The sequence below is a fragment of the Pteronotus mesoamericanus genome, unplaced genomic scaffold, assembly GCF_021234165.1.
Source record: "Pteronotus mesoamericanus isolate MK-2021 breed Mesoamerican mustached bat unplaced genomic scaffold, CSHL_Meso_final contig_182, whole genome shotgun sequence".
NCBI lineage: Eukaryota > Metazoa > Chordata > Mammalia > Chiroptera > Mormoopidae > Pteronotus > Pteronotus mesoamericanus.
Window position 1 is genome coordinate 26,952,245 of NW_026555078.1, and position 16,582 is coordinate 26,968,826.

At 40.4% G+C, this 16,582-nt stretch overlaps 1 protein-coding gene across 1 annotated transcript in view; it reads right to left on the reverse strand.

Annotated features, from left to right (window-relative positions):
* Positions 1-16,582, reverse strand: part of SYT16 (synaptotagmin 16) — a 119,721-nt gene that overhangs the window by 7,347 nt on the left and 95,792 nt on the right. Inside the window, exons 5-6 of the mRNA XM_054567615.1 lie at positions 14,272-14,712; positions 11,175-11,364 (exon numbers count right to left, since the gene is read on the reverse strand). Coding sequence (XP_054423590.1) covers positions 11,175-11,364; positions 14,272-14,712 — 631 coding nt within the window. The remainder of the gene's footprint in view (positions 1-11,174; positions 11,365-14,271; positions 14,713-16,582) is intronic.

Genomic DNA, 16,582 nt, shown 5'->3' on the forward strand with positions numbered 1-16,582 from the left:
GAAAAGAATTTGCATTTTGCTTCTTTGGGATGAAAGGTTCTCTCTCTCTCTCTCTCTCTCTCTCTCTCTCTCTCTCTCTATATATATATATATATATATCAGTTAAGTACATTTGATCTAACGAGTCATTCAGTTCCACAATATCCTTGTTGATATTTTGTTTGGAAGATCTATCCATTGTTGATGGTGAGGTGTTAAAATCCCCTACTATGAGTGTGTTGCTGTCTATATCTTTCTTGATGTCCTCCAAGATTTTCCTTATATATTTGGGTGTTATGTTGGGTGCATATAAGTTTACAATGGTTGTGTCTTCTTGATGGATTCTTCCTTTGAGTACTACGAAGTGTCCTTCTGTGTCACTTTTTATGGCCTTTGTTTTGAAATCTATTCTGTCTGATACAAGTGTTGCTACTCCAGCTTTTCTTTTCCTGTCCATTTGCTGGGAATATTTTTTTCCATCCCTTTACTTTCAGTCTGTGTAAGTCCTTTGCTCTGACGTGGGTCTCTTGTAGGCAGCATATGTGCAGGTCATGTTTTCTAATCCATTCAGCAACTTTATGTCTTTTGATTGGAGCAGTCAATTGATTTACATTTAAAGTTATTATTGATAGGTACTTATTCATTTTTTTCCCTTTGTACCTGTGTTTCTCTCTTTCTCACTCTTTTTCTTCATCTTCTTAAAGCAGTCCCTTTAGCATATCTTGCAGTGCTGGTTTGGTGGAGGTGTATTCTTTTAGCCTTCTTTTGTCTGAGAAACTCCTTATTTTGCCTTCCATTTTAATTGAGAGCCTTAATGGGTAGAGTAGTCTTGTTTGCAGGCCTTGGTTTTTCATTACTTGGACTCTTTCTTGCCATTCTCTCCTAGCTTGTAGTGTTTCTGTTGAGAAGTCAGCTGCTAGACTTATTGGGGCTCCCTTGCATGTTACTACCTGTTTCTCCCTTGTTGCCTTTAAGATTCTCTGTTTGTCTTTGATATTTGACATTTTAATTATGATATGTCTTGGAGGGGGCCTCTTTGGGTTCCTCTTGAATGGGACCCTCTGTGCTTCCTGGACTTGTGTGACTTTTTCTCTCCTCAAATTAGGGAAGTTTTCCATGATTACTTTTTCAAACAGGTTCTCTAGCCCTTGCTCCTCTTCTTCTCCTTCTGCTCTCCCTGTTATATGGATATTATTATGTTTCAGGTTGTCCTGTATTTCCCTAAATGCCTCTTCATTCTTTTTGAGTCTTTTTTCATTTTCTTCCTCTTTCTGGGAGTTTTTTCTACCTTATCCTCCAGCTCACTGATTGGATCCTTTGCTTCATCTAGCCTGCTTTTGATTCCTTCTACTGTGCTTTTCAATTCAGAAATTGTATTCTTCATTTCCTCTTGTCTCTTATTGATAGTTTCGATGTCCTATTTCATGCTGATATAGTTTGCAGTAAGGTCCTCATAGTTTCCCTGTAGTTTGGCAATTCTCTCTGAGTTTACTGAGTTCATTGAGCTTCCTTAGAACCATTGTTTTGAACTCAATGTCTGACAGTTTACTTGCCTCTATTTCATTTAGTTATCTTTCTGGGGATTCCTCCTCTCCTTTTGATTGGGGGGTGTTTCTTTGTCTTCCCATTGTTCATGAGGCTCTTCTTGTTTTTTTTCTTTGTTTTTTTTTTGCTTATGCTTCTTAAATTGATCTGTCTTGACTTCCTCCTTTGTGGTGTGAACTTCTATGGTAGACCTATGAGATTCAGTGGTGCTGTCAGTCTCCTCGATCTCCTGAACTTGCTACTCAGGAAAGAACTTTCAACACAGCTCTGTGTGGCTGATGTGATGGCCAGAGTTGCAGAAACCCACTGTGACCAGGACATAATCTTGAAGATGGAAACTACAGGCTAAGGATGTTGACAGTTTTGCTTTTTTTCTAGCTGAATTCCCTGCAAAGGCCTTCTATCATCTTTTTAAAAACTAAGTTATTCTAAGCTTTTGCTTGGTAACTGACTCTTGCATATGAATTTTAGAAACAGCTTATCAAGTTTTATTTTATTAATTTAAAATGGCAAAAAATCCCAAACAATTGTTGGGATTTTGACTGGGATTATACTGAATACATGAAGTTGGGAAAAGATATGGAATGTTCTCACCAATGAACATGGTATACGTATCTATTTAGCTTTCTGTTGTATCTTTTTAAAAGTTTTATAATTTTTCCATAATTTTTGTATTCACATTTTATTGTTACCCTTTAGCTTATATATGCATATATGTAAATGTATATATATCATAGATATTTTATTACTGTTTTAAATAGTGATGTTTTAAAACTCTACTTTGTAATTGTTCCCAATGTATTAGAAAAAATTGATTTTATGTAACAAACATCTTAGTTTAAATTTATAGATTTTCTTGTATTTTTTACATAGACAACCATATTATCGACAAATAATGATAGTTTCATTTCTTCCTTTCAAGCTTTAATTTTTCTTATTCTATTGCATTGCCTTCAGCCTCTTGTGTAATATTGAAAAGTGATACTAGTAGGAGCCTTAATTTGTCCTTACTTTGAAGGAATTTCAGGATTAAGAATGATAGTGAGTATATTTTTTCTTAAAATGCCCACTATTGAGGTTAAACATGTTCCCTCTGTACAACCTATCAGCTGTTGATATGCAGTACCATTTTTACATCTCTAAGCTCTTTCCTGTAAAGAGGTGTAAAGCCTTAAAACTACATTTGCCTAAATCTCTTGCCTATAAGACCCCAATTAGTTTCCACTAATGAAAGCTTCTTTTATGAGACTGGAAAGCAGAAGAAAAGATGATTCAACTGTCCAGACACAGCTGCAGGCATGTGTGCAGCATTAAAGACTGCAGAGCAAGGGTTTTGCCCAGGGTGTTCAAGCATCCTCATGAGCATCACCCCTTCCGTGTGCTCAGAGCTCAGACCATGCTGGCATCTTTCCTGGGCTACCTGTATCACTGGATTTCATGTAGAAAGCCTTTCTGACATTTCCTCTTCAGTTCCCCCATGCTTAAACACTATCATAAACAACTTCTGATTCCAAATATCTAGAGTATTTTCTATTTTCCTGACAAAATCTGGCTGACGCATTGATTGGTCATCTGAATTGGAATGTTTCCATGAAAAAACAATTTTTAAAGACTGAGCACTGGCCTAGAAGTTCGGTGCCAGGTTATGAAGAAACTGATATCAGAGGCTGGAACAGTGGAGATCCATAATCCATATTATGTGATGCTAAAAGCCGCCATCTGCTATAACTTGGAAAGACGAGCATATGCCTAATGAGTTTGTTGCTCTCGGGAAACAGATTGAAAAACAGAATGTTAGACGTGAGTATTCGGCATGGCTGCCTTCATTTGGAAGGTGCAGGGAGGTGAAAGGTAAGCTTGGTGAAGAACTGACCAGTGTGCAAGGAGAAGAGAGAATACAGGAATTCAGACTATTTTGTGTTTGGAAAAACTGAGTGTTTCTAGACCTCCCAATATTAAGAGATAAATTTTAAAAGGCTTTGAACAACAAAGGCCCAGTAAACCTTCTCAGGTAAATAATGTTTAGTGATTCAGGTTAAGTATCAAATTGAGGATGTAGGCTTCCCACCAGGTTTGAGTTGACTGGGCCATGGGACTAAGTTCTGAATAATGCAACATGAGAAGAAATAAAGGTTATCTTTGGTCATGGTAACCTTCCCACCAAGCAAGAAGTTTCCTACGCTGCCTCCCCGGCCCTTTCATGGCAACAATAGAGGGCACATTTGAATATAATATTATCCCCTATTAAAGAGCCTGAATGACCCAGTCACAGATTGGAGGAGAGTCACCTGGCTCACTTTGGAAAATAACGCAAAGAAGAAATAAACCTTTGCTGCGTAAGCCACTGAGACTGTAGGATATATTTGTTATTGCATCCTAGCCTAGTCTACACTAATATACCTGCTATTACTCATCTGCTCAGAGTACTTTTTATCAACAATGGATAATGAATTGTATCAAAAGCCTCTTTTGCACCTATTGAGAAAACCATATCGTTTTTCATGAATCAGTTAACATGGTGAACTACACTAGCAGATTTTCCTAATGTTGAATGATCCTGCATTCCTGAGCTAAGCCCAATTTGTTGGTTATTAGTTTGTTGTTTTTTTTTATTAGGATGATTGGTGGGCCCAATATAAACCACAGTGTGTGTGACAGGTTGTAGGGAGGAGGGAGAGGGAGAGATTGAGAAGAAAAATATTAATCTAATGTTATATCTATGTTTTTACATAGCAGTCCATTTACATTGATTATAACCACTGATACATTTTACTTTATTTTTCTTGTTTTGGTTTGTGCTTTCTATGTATTCTGCATTTTCTATGTTTTTAAATATCTTTTTTTGCTTTCTGTTGGATTAATTGAAGTTTTTATTCTAATTTATTCCCTTTGTTGGTTTGAAAGCTGGATTAAAATTTTAACACATACACTTGATGTAATGTGTCAAGTTAATTGATATCCCTTCAGCAACATTAGGACTTTAGAATTCTGTGATTCCCACTCCTTCTCCCATACGTACTGTTATTTCTTCCTAGAATTTCATTTCCACTTTGTGGTTGCACTCCCAGTGTTGTTCATTTGTCCTCCTGTTGCTGTTTTTGATCTATGCAGTCTCCATATGCTTATATTTACCTAATGTTTACCATTTTTTGTTCATTATCCCTTCTTGCACTTCACTTCTTCCAAGTTCAATTTCCTTCTTCCTGAATTATATCAGTTAGGAGCTCTTTCAGTGATAAATCTTTCAAACTTTGTTGAAAATATTTTTATTTTATTTCACTTGCACAGAATTCTAAGTTGAGAAGTTTTCCTCTCAGGACTTGGAGGACATCCTCCCCACGCTCTCTGGCTTCTGTCATTGCATGAAGAGACCTGTCCTCTATCTTACTGTTATCATTCTGTGGGTGACTGAGGTTGTTTATTGTTTTTTCTTCTTATATTGTTATTTTTCTTTTTTCCTTGCTTTTTAAACAGCTTTATTGAGATATAATTCATATGCCACGGGAACTGTGTTTTATCTCCTGATGCTTTTCATGTTTTCTAACTTTGATATGGTTGTAAGAATTCAATGAGTTAATGTAAGGAAAGGAGTACCACTCATGTACTCAAGAAGTTAGTGTCGTGTGCAAATCTTCCTATGAATTGGTCATAATTCTGAGCACAATGGGGTTATTAATAAATATCCATTGTATTTAACTGAAACCTGGACCAGGATTTTTAAAGAAAGTGGGTTACCCCGTATCTTCATTTAGTCCTTTTCTCCCTGCACTTCATTTGTAGAGTGCACCCCTCCATCCCACTTTTATTTACACTAAACATGAGGCAGCTTGATTTGCTTTTTTGTTTTTCTTTCCTCCACTCTCTGCTATTGTGAGTGCCTAACAAGGTCAATATGCTGTATTAACATTTGGGATGTAATTATCACACACAGTCACTTATGCACGTGCTGAGAGGCTCAGGAACTTGTTTTTAACTGGCAGGGACAGCTTAATGATAGTTTGACAAGGCCCATTACTTGTGCATATATATATATACATATATACACAATGCAATAGTAGCACGTTGGAAAAGGAGACGCAGTGGAGATGGGGATGGAGTGAGAGAACCTGCAACAGAGAAGCTAACATTCATTTTAACTAGCACTTGTATCAGTAACACTAGCTTGTTAACCTCATTTAATAGGGAAGAAAATGAAATTCAAGGAGGTTAAATCAAATGTCAAGCCATGCAGTAATTTGGTGGCAGTCACAGGAAAAGGACAGAACAGAGCTGCTAAACTGATCGTGAGCCAAAGTCAGTAGATAATCAAATGTTTCTCATTCTCAGTGGTGACTTTTTCAAAAAAATTTTAAGTGCATGTCAGGATTGCAGATGTCTCCCAGACACTATAAGCTGCTTTTTCATCCTAGACCATTCGCCACCTGCAGACATGGAGACAATCAGATTTGTCATCAGATTTGGAGACTATCTTGTACTATCTTAAGAGCAATCTTGACAACAATATTTCCGAGCACCAACCACGTGTATTAAATGAGATGTTACCTTGAAAGTGCCTGGAATGATTCTTGGTACGTTGTTCCGTGACATGGGCTAAGATTAGTTTATGTTGCTACCTCATTTATATATTGTTTCTGAATAGTATCTATGGGCCAGTTTCAGTAGTTTTCAAATAGCCTACTTTATTTTTCCTAGCCCATCTATGATTTGAAAAAACACGGCAATTTATAACATGATCACTTTCACCAAAAAGATGGATGGATGGATGGATGGATGGATGGATGGATGGATGATAGATCGATAGATAGATAGATAGATAGATAGATAGATAGATAGATAGATAGATAGATAGATTTTATATCTATATCTCAATCTACATTATCTATCAATCTATGTACCTATCAGATAAACAGAGAAAAGGTAGAACTTGGAAATGGAGAAAGTGCCCAGCCACACACTTTTTCTTGGGATGAATTTGGTTTACAGAGGGAATTTCAGAAAACATCCTCTGGTTCAGCTGCTTGGCACCCTGTCTGTCCTGTCCAAGGTTGAGTCAGGGGAGTAGGGTTCAACCTTGATATGTCATCATAATAAAAAACAGTGTAAACAACGCCAACCACAGAAGCCCCTATGTATGGCTAAGAATCTTGTTTTATTTTTAATCTTCCTAACTCAGCTGTACTATTCCAGACCATTTTTTTCTGCCCAGTATTTTATAACTAAAATTGTCAAATGCATTAAAAAATTTGAAATAATTAGTGGACACCCTTATATTCATCACTAGATCCTTCAGTTGTTATGTTTTGCTCCATTTGCGCTTTGGACTAAATGCATGTATTTTCCTAAAATTCATATATTGAAGCCCCATTCCTCAGTGTGATGCCATTTGAAGGTGTGTTGGTACTTGGGGCCTTTGGGAAGTAATTAGGTCATGAGGGTGAGGCCCTCATGAATGGGATTAGTGCCATAAGAGAGACAGGAAAGAGATGATTTTTTATTTCTCTTGTTATGTGAAGACATAGCAAGAAGATGCCTGTTGGAAAACCAGGAAGATGGTTCTCAGTAGGATCGAAATTATCTGGCACCTTGATCTTGGATTTCCTAGCCTCTACAACAGTGAGAAATAAATTTCTGTTGTTTAAGCCACCCAATCTATGGTATTTTTGTGATAGCAGCCTGAGTTAGAACAGTTTGCTTTCTTGCATATCTATGCATCTCTCTAAACATCAATCCATCTCAGCTGTAGCCATCATTGCTCCTTACCCTACATATTTCAGCATGCATTTCATTAACTAGAGTTCACTATTTTATGGTTCTTTTCTATTTCTAGTTAAAATTTACAAACAGTGAAATGCACAAAGCCTAGTACCATTAAGTTTTGACAAATACAAATATTTATTTAACACACGCCTCTTTCAAAATATGATGTGTCTATCACTCCAGAATAGTCCCTCATGTCTGCCCAGTCCATCCTGATAGTACAAATCCTAACCCAACCACTCTTCTACTTTCTGAATTCACTATAGATGAGTTTTGCCTATTTTAGAACTTTATATAAATGAAATTATGCGGTAGGTACTTAATATGTTTTTGAGACTCCTCCATGTTGTTAAGTGTCTCAATTAACATCATTCCTTTTTATTGTTGAACAGTATTCCACAATACAAATACATATATCTTAATTTGTTTATTCATTCACAAGGACACGAGGACTTTTGCAGTTTCTGACATTATGAATAAAGCTGCTATGAACATTCTCACACAGATCTTTTTTAAAAACATAGATAAATGCCTAAGGATGGAACTGCTCGATTTTTCAGTGCATGTTTAGTTGTATAAGAAACTGCCGGGCGTTTTCCCAAAGTCTTTGTTTCATTTTCCACACTTGGTGGAGTTGGTCTTTTTAGTTTTAGCCATTCTGGGTTGGAGGCAGCGGGAGGGGTGCGGTTAGGGGCGGGGCGGGGGCATGGCGATTCCCAGCTCTAGGCGGGCTCCCACCAGCTCCTGCTCATCAGAGTAAAGCCCGCCACTCACTGAGCCTTCTCCCCAAGGATTCACCTCAAAAGTTTGGGGAGGGAGGCTCATATTTCAGAGGCTTATTTATTCTAAGACCCTAATGGAGGAGAGGAACTTCATCTACTATTTGTCCAGCTCTTTGAAGACTAGTTTAAAATACCAGAACAGTCACCTGACTGAATCAAGCTGGAGATTTCAAAGTTATCTTCTGTTTCACGATATATCTTGAGATGGAAAAAATTCTCACATCTAAATCCCAGCCTTTGTCTCTGTTTCCAGCAAAATTTAGAACGGCCAGTATTCCAGGGAAGGAAAGTTCCCAATACGCAGGCTCAGCCTATCTTCCTTCAGCTTCCCTACGAACTATTCTTCACACTATCATTGCCATCCCGTAAGACAGGATTGGTGTCCCCTCTTCACAGACAAAATAAGTGCACCTGTGCCCGGAGTCCCAAGCATAGGATTTGTGACCCACGCACAGATATGTTTCTATACATGTCTCCCCTGGCAGGCACCTCCTTCATGTTGGATGCTGACACGGGGCTTTGGTTCCAAGCCCTGGCCTCCCTCCACCTTCGCCTTGGAGGCCAGTGCGCTTGGCAAGGTCCCTCCACCACCCCCAATCCCCACCCCATTCAGCTCCCCACTAGCATCCTCTCTCCTTCTCTCTGCCCCACCCCACCCCCATTTCTTCCAACTCTGCTCAGTCACCTCATAAAACTCTTGTTCCCTCCCCCTTTCTCTCTCTTGTTCTCCTCCATATGGGAACTAAAAATGTACCCTAAGCCTGCCTGACGACTGCCAAAGTAGTGCTAGTGGCGTAATGAAGTGAGACATAATGAAGAACCAATGCAGCCCACGTGTAAAGCCCTTGAAAGTACCGAGAGGTCCCTTTCAGAATCTCCACAAAGGAACCCTCTACTTTCTCAACCCTTCCTAATTAAGCTGGATTTTCCTCAAGTACCCACATTATACATAAACAAAAAACTTCTGTCTTCCCTATTAGGTTTCTGTTTTAATTACTAGCATCGCAGCAACATTGTCTTCTATTACTTTGATTGCAAAGACACAGTATGACAGTTACATTTTAAGTTAAATTGCAACACTATGTCTATGAAAAATAATGTCGTAAAGGCCAAACTGACTTAAAACTTCTAGAATCAAATCAATTTCTAAATTAGAACTTGCGTTTTTTCCTACTTTGTTTTAAACAAAGAATTTTCCTTTGGAGTATTTTCTTTCATATAAAAATGTATGAAAATACAATAGTATCATCCTCAGTATCACAGCTTTATATGCAGTATGCCAACTTAGAAAGTATCTACTGTTATGATCTCATTTTACAGATGAGGAAACTGAGATTCAGAAAACTTCAGTAACTCACAGCTGGTAAGCGGTAGAGCCTCAATTCACACCTCAGTTTTTGTATCTCCAGCTGATGTTCTCTTAGCCACCATGCTGCCCTCCCTCACCCCTGCATTGCCTGGTATCACCCAGAACACGAATCAAATCTTCCCAGCATGCACTGGAATGAGTCATGACTATGTGATCCACCTCCCCATCATTCTCTATAGCACCACCATGTTCTTCCCCCCAAATAGTTCAGATCTCACCAAACCTCAGGAAGACAGGAAAAGAGACCAGCAAAAACTCTGAAGATAAAGCAGTAAATCCAGATCATTTATAAATCTAGAGCTATTTTAAAAAGCAAAGCTGTATCTAACAAAGAGAGCTTAGTTATACAATTAATAATCAGCATCTATTACACATTTTTTAATAGCTCTCATCTGACTCTGAGTTCAACACAGATTATGGTTTATGCACCTGTCCAGAGTGCTGGGCTTTCCTTAGGAACTTGCTCGAATGGGCTTAATACAGGTGGGCTACCAAGATACCATTGAACAGAGACTCCATGGGATGTAGCACAGTTAAAGGCTAAAAAGAATAAGAGCCCATATTTTGTTGTTGGAGTCCACCTTTTTCTACCAGCTCTGCTGGCTCTTCACATGATGCTAACATGTGATGCCAGAGTCCATTGATTCATGCAGCCTCCCGTGTTGTTATTGATTTCATTCTTATATCAGGAAGATTTTGGTGTCAATGAGGAACAGGCTCACTTGCCCTCCACCCTATCCTCTTTTACTTTACCTTCCTTTATTGAAAGGCTGGAAATTCAACAACAACATTTTTCAGACTCTCTTGCAGCTAGCATTCTGGATATAAATTAGGTTCCTCTGGCTCGATGTACTTATATGAGAGAGCCAGAAGGCACAACTAAAGCAAAAATCATCGTCCTATCTTCCTGACCCCTTTTAAGCTGGTGTTTGTTTTTTTTTTCTTTTGCTGACAAACAAGATCATGAAAGGTAAGCTCATTTTTAGCAGCATCGTTCCAGTGTTCAATCTCCAACTTCTTGGGTACTGAGAGGTAGTTGGCAGGAGCTGCTTTCTTATTCTGATTTCCTGAACCCTGGACTGCCAGTATTGAGTATGTTTTAAGCCCCTTTTTCCAGTGGTGATCTCAGAAGTGGTGAGTCAGTCCTGTATTGCCCAGATCTTCCTCCTTCACATCCTCTTTCATCAACACCATAACCATTAACATTTCTAGTATGCTCACTATGTGTTAGGCACTATGCTAACATTCTATATAAATCATTTCATTTATACACCAAAAGAATCCCATGAGGAAGATACTATTAATATTCTTTTGTTCTAAATGAGCCTACCAAGATTCAGAAAAGACAGGCAAATTGCACAGATCAAAGCAAAACTAGTGGGTAAGTGAATAGACCTGCCTCACTCCAACACCTGAGCTCTGCTTCTTTAAAGGTGTCTGAGGGCCTGGAATCTATTAGCAGATTTTAATTGCCCATACACATTGTGTTGCTGAAAAGACATCATTCCTGTCTCTTAAACAATATACACAAAAAGGTCAGCCTATTTCGTGTCAAGATGTGTCTAGATATCAGAGAAGCCTTCAATCTAATTAAATAGAAAGGCAATTTTAAAACCCAGAGGCATCACTTTGTAAAAACTCTCTAAGCCACACCAAGATCACTTTTATTGTAAAAGTTAAAGAATTAAGGTGAAAGCAGACACAGCCTTGTACTTGCCCCTGGAAGGAGCATGTTCACTTACCAGGAGCTCTGTTCACAGCGAGGTTTCGGAAATGGCTGCCTTTGATCATTTCCACAGATAATCGCCCCGTTGTGGCATTATAGGACAGCCCCACCAACAGCTCTGGCGTCCCTCCATGAGACAGCGACTGCGTGGATGAAGCACTATCACTGTGAGAAACGGCAGATGGGCTGAGCGGAGACTCTCCACTCTGGAGGGGAAGAAAAACAAAGAATCCATTGGCCCACGCTCCACTACTCTCCCTTACAGAAAGCCAATATTATGTTTGGTGAAATTGTGGCCCAATCTCAGTGGCTGCCAAAGATTACTAAGGAAGGGCGCACTCCGTGTGAATGATAATGGGTCTGGGGAGCACAGCAGTGGAGGAGAGCCCTTGCATTATTAGCTGACATCTTTGTTTCAAGAACTGTCTCCGTTCAATATTTCCTCTCAAAGACAAAACGAACCAAGATGTTATTACTAGCATAAATCAAACCATCTAAGATACATAGAGAACTAATGATACATTTAATATAGACCCAAATTCCCTCCTGTGTAATTTGTGCTCCAATGTTTCTGTGGAACCCATCCACTCTGTTCTCTGCAGCTTTGGGATGAATGTAGCAATTCAAAGGGCATTTTGTCTTCACCAGGAAAAAAATAACCATAGGATGCCTACCATTGCATGGAACGTTTGGCCGCTAGTTCTGCTTCTTAACATCAGGGATATGCCAGATGCTATATATTTTTTCCTAAGAAGTAAATTACATTGAAAGCGAGCCCTTTTACAAATTTTTGATACAGAAGGTGACTCATGACTGTGATTGTAGAGACCTTGCAGGCACCAGGAGTGCCGGGGGAGAGCCCACACCTTGTGTTATGTTTATTCACAGGCATGCTTCTCCAAAGCACCCACTTCTATGCACCAGAAGCATCAGGAGGAGGAGAGTGAAGCAGATCCCCAAGCTGATTCTCATTCAGGAACAGGAAGTAGGAATCAGCTCAGCAGGGGAAACCAGCCAGCCCCCTGAGCCACCACCTCCTCCACCAGAAACAAGTGCATTGGACTTTGCTCCAAACCTTTCTCCTGCACATTGAAAATCATTTCCTAAAACTTCTTATCAGAAACTCCAATGAATCAATGCACTGAAAGTCACTGAATATTTTTTACATTTGTGGGAAAACAACCCTGTTTACCAAGCCATGGGCATCTAGAGCCTGGGCTTTCATGGAACACAATTTGTAAACTACAGGGCTGGGTGGTTTAGATAGGTGCCTATAGCGCATGCTGGATGATGATAACCCAACAATGGAATATTTGCTAGGTTTTGGGTGAGGGTCACCCCTGCCCCTCTGCTTCTACAGAAGCATCTACTGTGGCACCTGTTGCTGCATAGCTTGCCCCTCCCATTAATCCCCCAGGCCCTTTTGTGACACCATGATTTTCCCTAAGCTGTGCCCCGCTTCAAATGCCATTTACTGTCTTTGTTCACTTGGGAAACTCAGACTCTCCCAATTCTTAGAAATCTCTCAGACCACAGTCCATACATAGTCCAATGTCTGGCATAGAATCATGCTCAACAAATAACTCGAGAAGAGAAAAATTTTGACCCTCAAAGTTTTTTCCTACTGACTCATTCTCCCCACTCAACTCTGTGCTCCCAGCACACAACACAGAGACTGGCACAGAGAAACAGGGGTGTGACCATACCTATCCCTAAGCTCTATTGTGCAGGTAGGACTCCTGATGTTCCTGCAGCTTCTGTTTTCCCTTGATTTCAGATGTGCTTTACTCAGAGCTTAAGAAGAAAAGAGGGATTGGAAATGAGACGTGATCTGGCTTATATTTTAAAGGCTCATTCTGAGCTCATGTTGGGAAGTGTCTCAGGGGGCAAAGGAAGCAGGGAAAACATGAGGAAGCCATTTCACTTAGCAGACAGTTGGGTTCTGGTAGTATTTTGAGTATGGAGCCAATAGAATTTTAACCTGAGCAACTAAAAAAGATGAAATTGCCTTTTGCCATGATGTAAAGAAAGACTGTAGGTGTTTACAGATTTAGGGAGGCAGAAGTCAGGATTTCAGTCCCAGAGATACTAATTTTGAAAAATCTCTTAAAATGGCAGTGGCCAGATCTCTCACTGCTGCATTCCAGCCTTTCTGGCTCCTTTCCTTGTCCTGAGACCTGAGGAGCTCCTGCCCGCCCCCAACACCTGCACGTGCCCCTCTCTCTCTGCCATCCTTGTCCTCCACATGCCACCAGCTTCTTCCCTGGGTTCCCTGAGTCCTGGATTTCATCAGCACCTCAAAGAAACTTTCTCGGACTCTTCTAAACAAATGACAGCCTCCGTCATTCTCTTCTCTCCTTCCTGCCTTGGTTTCCCTAGTATCACCCTCCTCCTCCTTGGGGATTGTAAGCTCTCCCAGAACATCACCCATTTGGTTCTTTCCTGCATCCCCTTCCTGCCAGACAGTAGGCACTCAGTTGGCCCAAAAGCCCAAGATAGCTACCTGACCTTTTTACATGGTTTTTTAAAAGGTGACACTCGTACTAGATGACACATTACCCATGGCGATAGTGAGCTGCCCATCTTGTAGACACACAAGCTATACAGTCTTTCCTTGACACACCAGGAGATGCAGAGGATGGGGCACACAGAGAAGCTTGGTCCTATAAATGGGAGGCCTTGGAAGTGGCTGGAGTTCTGGGCTACCGTTTGCAGCCTACACAGGCACCCTTGTCAAGGACCTCACCTTGGCAGTTCCATCTCTGAACTTCATCATAATGCCTCTTGGTGGCAGAGCAGGGGACGGGGAATGGGTGGTAGGACCACTGATTAGCTAACTAGAAGGCCTAGCCACCTCTCCTGGTTTTCCCATGCCCTCCACACACTGTGCTCTTTTTCCCTAAAATGGACATACATCAGGTTACAGGGAAGATGGGCACGAAAAACCCACTGAAGCATAAAGTGCAAATCGTGGCTTAGAAGGATGAGGAGTGCCAAATGGAAAATTAAATTAAAGTGCTTGAATTCACAGGCTGAATGCACTAAATCAAGATTTGACAATTCCACATCCTCGCACACACTGCATCATTAACAGCGCCACTTGACATACTCACACTGATGTTACTTCTTGGCTCCAGAACCAGAGTCACTTTCGTTTCCCCTTCTGGGTGCAAGTGGCTGAGATAGAACAGCTTCTCTCCCATCATTCTCTCACGGGTCATCTTGCGGGCAGCGTAGAGGCGGAAGCGGATGGCACAGGCAGCCACATCTCTGGGTTCCAGCTTGGCAAAGGTGACCTTCTCCTTGAAGACAGGGTTGGGCCCTCTCTGGATGCTTGTCCTGCCCCTCTGTTTCTTACTGGGCAGCAGGACCACGTGAACTTGCCAGGAGTTGATGCCACTTCGGTCCTTATCAGGGAGGCCTTGTGCTCTCACAATGGTCACTGTGAGTTTCTGGCTGGCAGCTCTATATTCAAAGATGGCATCCAGATCACCGCATTTTGAGATGGGCTCTGGGACCCCAGATGGCACCTGAAAATTGGCCCCATCCTGCTCCTGTTGCAGACAAGAAAGAAAGATTAGGAATGGAAATGATAATGCCCGACTACATTTTGGCAAGATGGTGCCCCTCTGTGCAACCTCAGAACCCTGTGCTTTCTGATGTTCAGATCCCTCTATAATAGAAAGGTCTGTTTGCTGGTCTATTTATCCATCGGACTGTGACTTTTTTGAGGATACAATGCCTGGCATAGGGGAGCCTTCATGAATGCTTTTGGAACAAGTGAACAAAGCTCTTATATTTTGCAGTATTTTCATCTACACTGCCTCTCAAAAAACATGACTGACCATTACCATTGGAACCAACTGAGATACAAAGTCTAAAATTATTCAACTACACCACTGCCAAGGGGTAACTACCATGAGTCCCAGGAGAAATGGTGAAGCCTGGGACTGCATTTTACAGGCCAGGACCTCCTGAAGACAAGAATCCTAATAAAACTGGGGTCATGGACAGATGATCCCTCAGTAGATATTCAGTCTACATAGGAGAAAAGTTTTGGGCAGAGCCTCTCCAATGTTCATGTGCATTTGCATCAGCCAGGGATTCTGATTCAGTAGGACTGAGGTGGGGTCTGTGAGTCTGCATTTCATAGAAGGCTATGAGGATGTCACACTTGGAATAGCAAGGGTTTAGGGAGGCATTCCCAGCAAACACTTAGTGAACAGCAACACTGGACTTGGAGACAGGACACCTAGGCTGAATATATACATAAATGCCAAACATAAATCATAACTCTACCACTGACTAGCTTTTTGACCCTGGCCCAATAAGCCATCCTTTCAGTACTCTTGCTAGAAAAAAAAATGAGCATTAAGATGTCTACTTGATAAAGTGCTGTTGTGAGGTTTTAATAGATGTGAAAAAATACCTGGCTCAGAACAGACTCTATAAATATCTATTCCCATCAGTAGACTGGTGCTACCTATTTTCAAACAGGCTCCCATTATGAAATATCACCCTTAGACAGCAGTTCACCTGTAGCCAGTCAGATCTGATGACCTCACTGAGAAAACTGAGCTGAACTGCATTTACTGTAATGAACCACCCTCCAACAAACTATAAATAATGTCAACCTAATTTGATTTTTCCTCTGAAGGCATGACTCTTCGCCATAACTAAACTTTGTTCTGATTTCTTATTGTAAATCAGAATCAGTTCTTACTTATGTAATGGAACACCAGACTTTGCTAATTTAAAGATCATATATATATATATATATATATATATATATATATATATATATATATCTCAAAAGTGCACTTGCATCAACATAACTTCCCAACAGAGCTCAAGTAGAAGGGCATGGTTCTCTGGAATGACACAGGCTTGGAAATCCCAGGTCTACCACTTGCTACCTCCCTGACATTGGGCAAGTTATTTAATCCTTTCCACTACATGTTTTCCTCAACAGTAAAATGGAGAGGGTACCTACTTTACAGGGTTGTTGTGAAAATTAAAGGACTTGACATATAGGAGACATCTAGTAAATGCCCTCTCTCTTAAAATTCACATTAGTCTAGCAAGAAAATTTAGGCTTCTTGCAAAATAAGGGGAGCTTCTTCTCTTTTTCTCGGAGCATGCATGCATTCATGTGTGAGTGTTTCTATTCAGAGGTACTTAGTTTCAAGTGATAAAAGTGGTTGCTATAGAGACTTTTGAATACAACTGACTGGTGTAGATATAATATTAGAAGCAAGTCTCCAAGGAGTTAGGCCAACTCAAAACTCAAGTCACAGTCTTCTGTTAAAATTTCCATCTATTTTAGCCTACTCTTGATCATCTCTATATTGCTTGCCAGAGCATACTAATAAGAAATAGCATACCAAGCCCTCCCTTATGCCAGGTACCATAATATATCCTTTA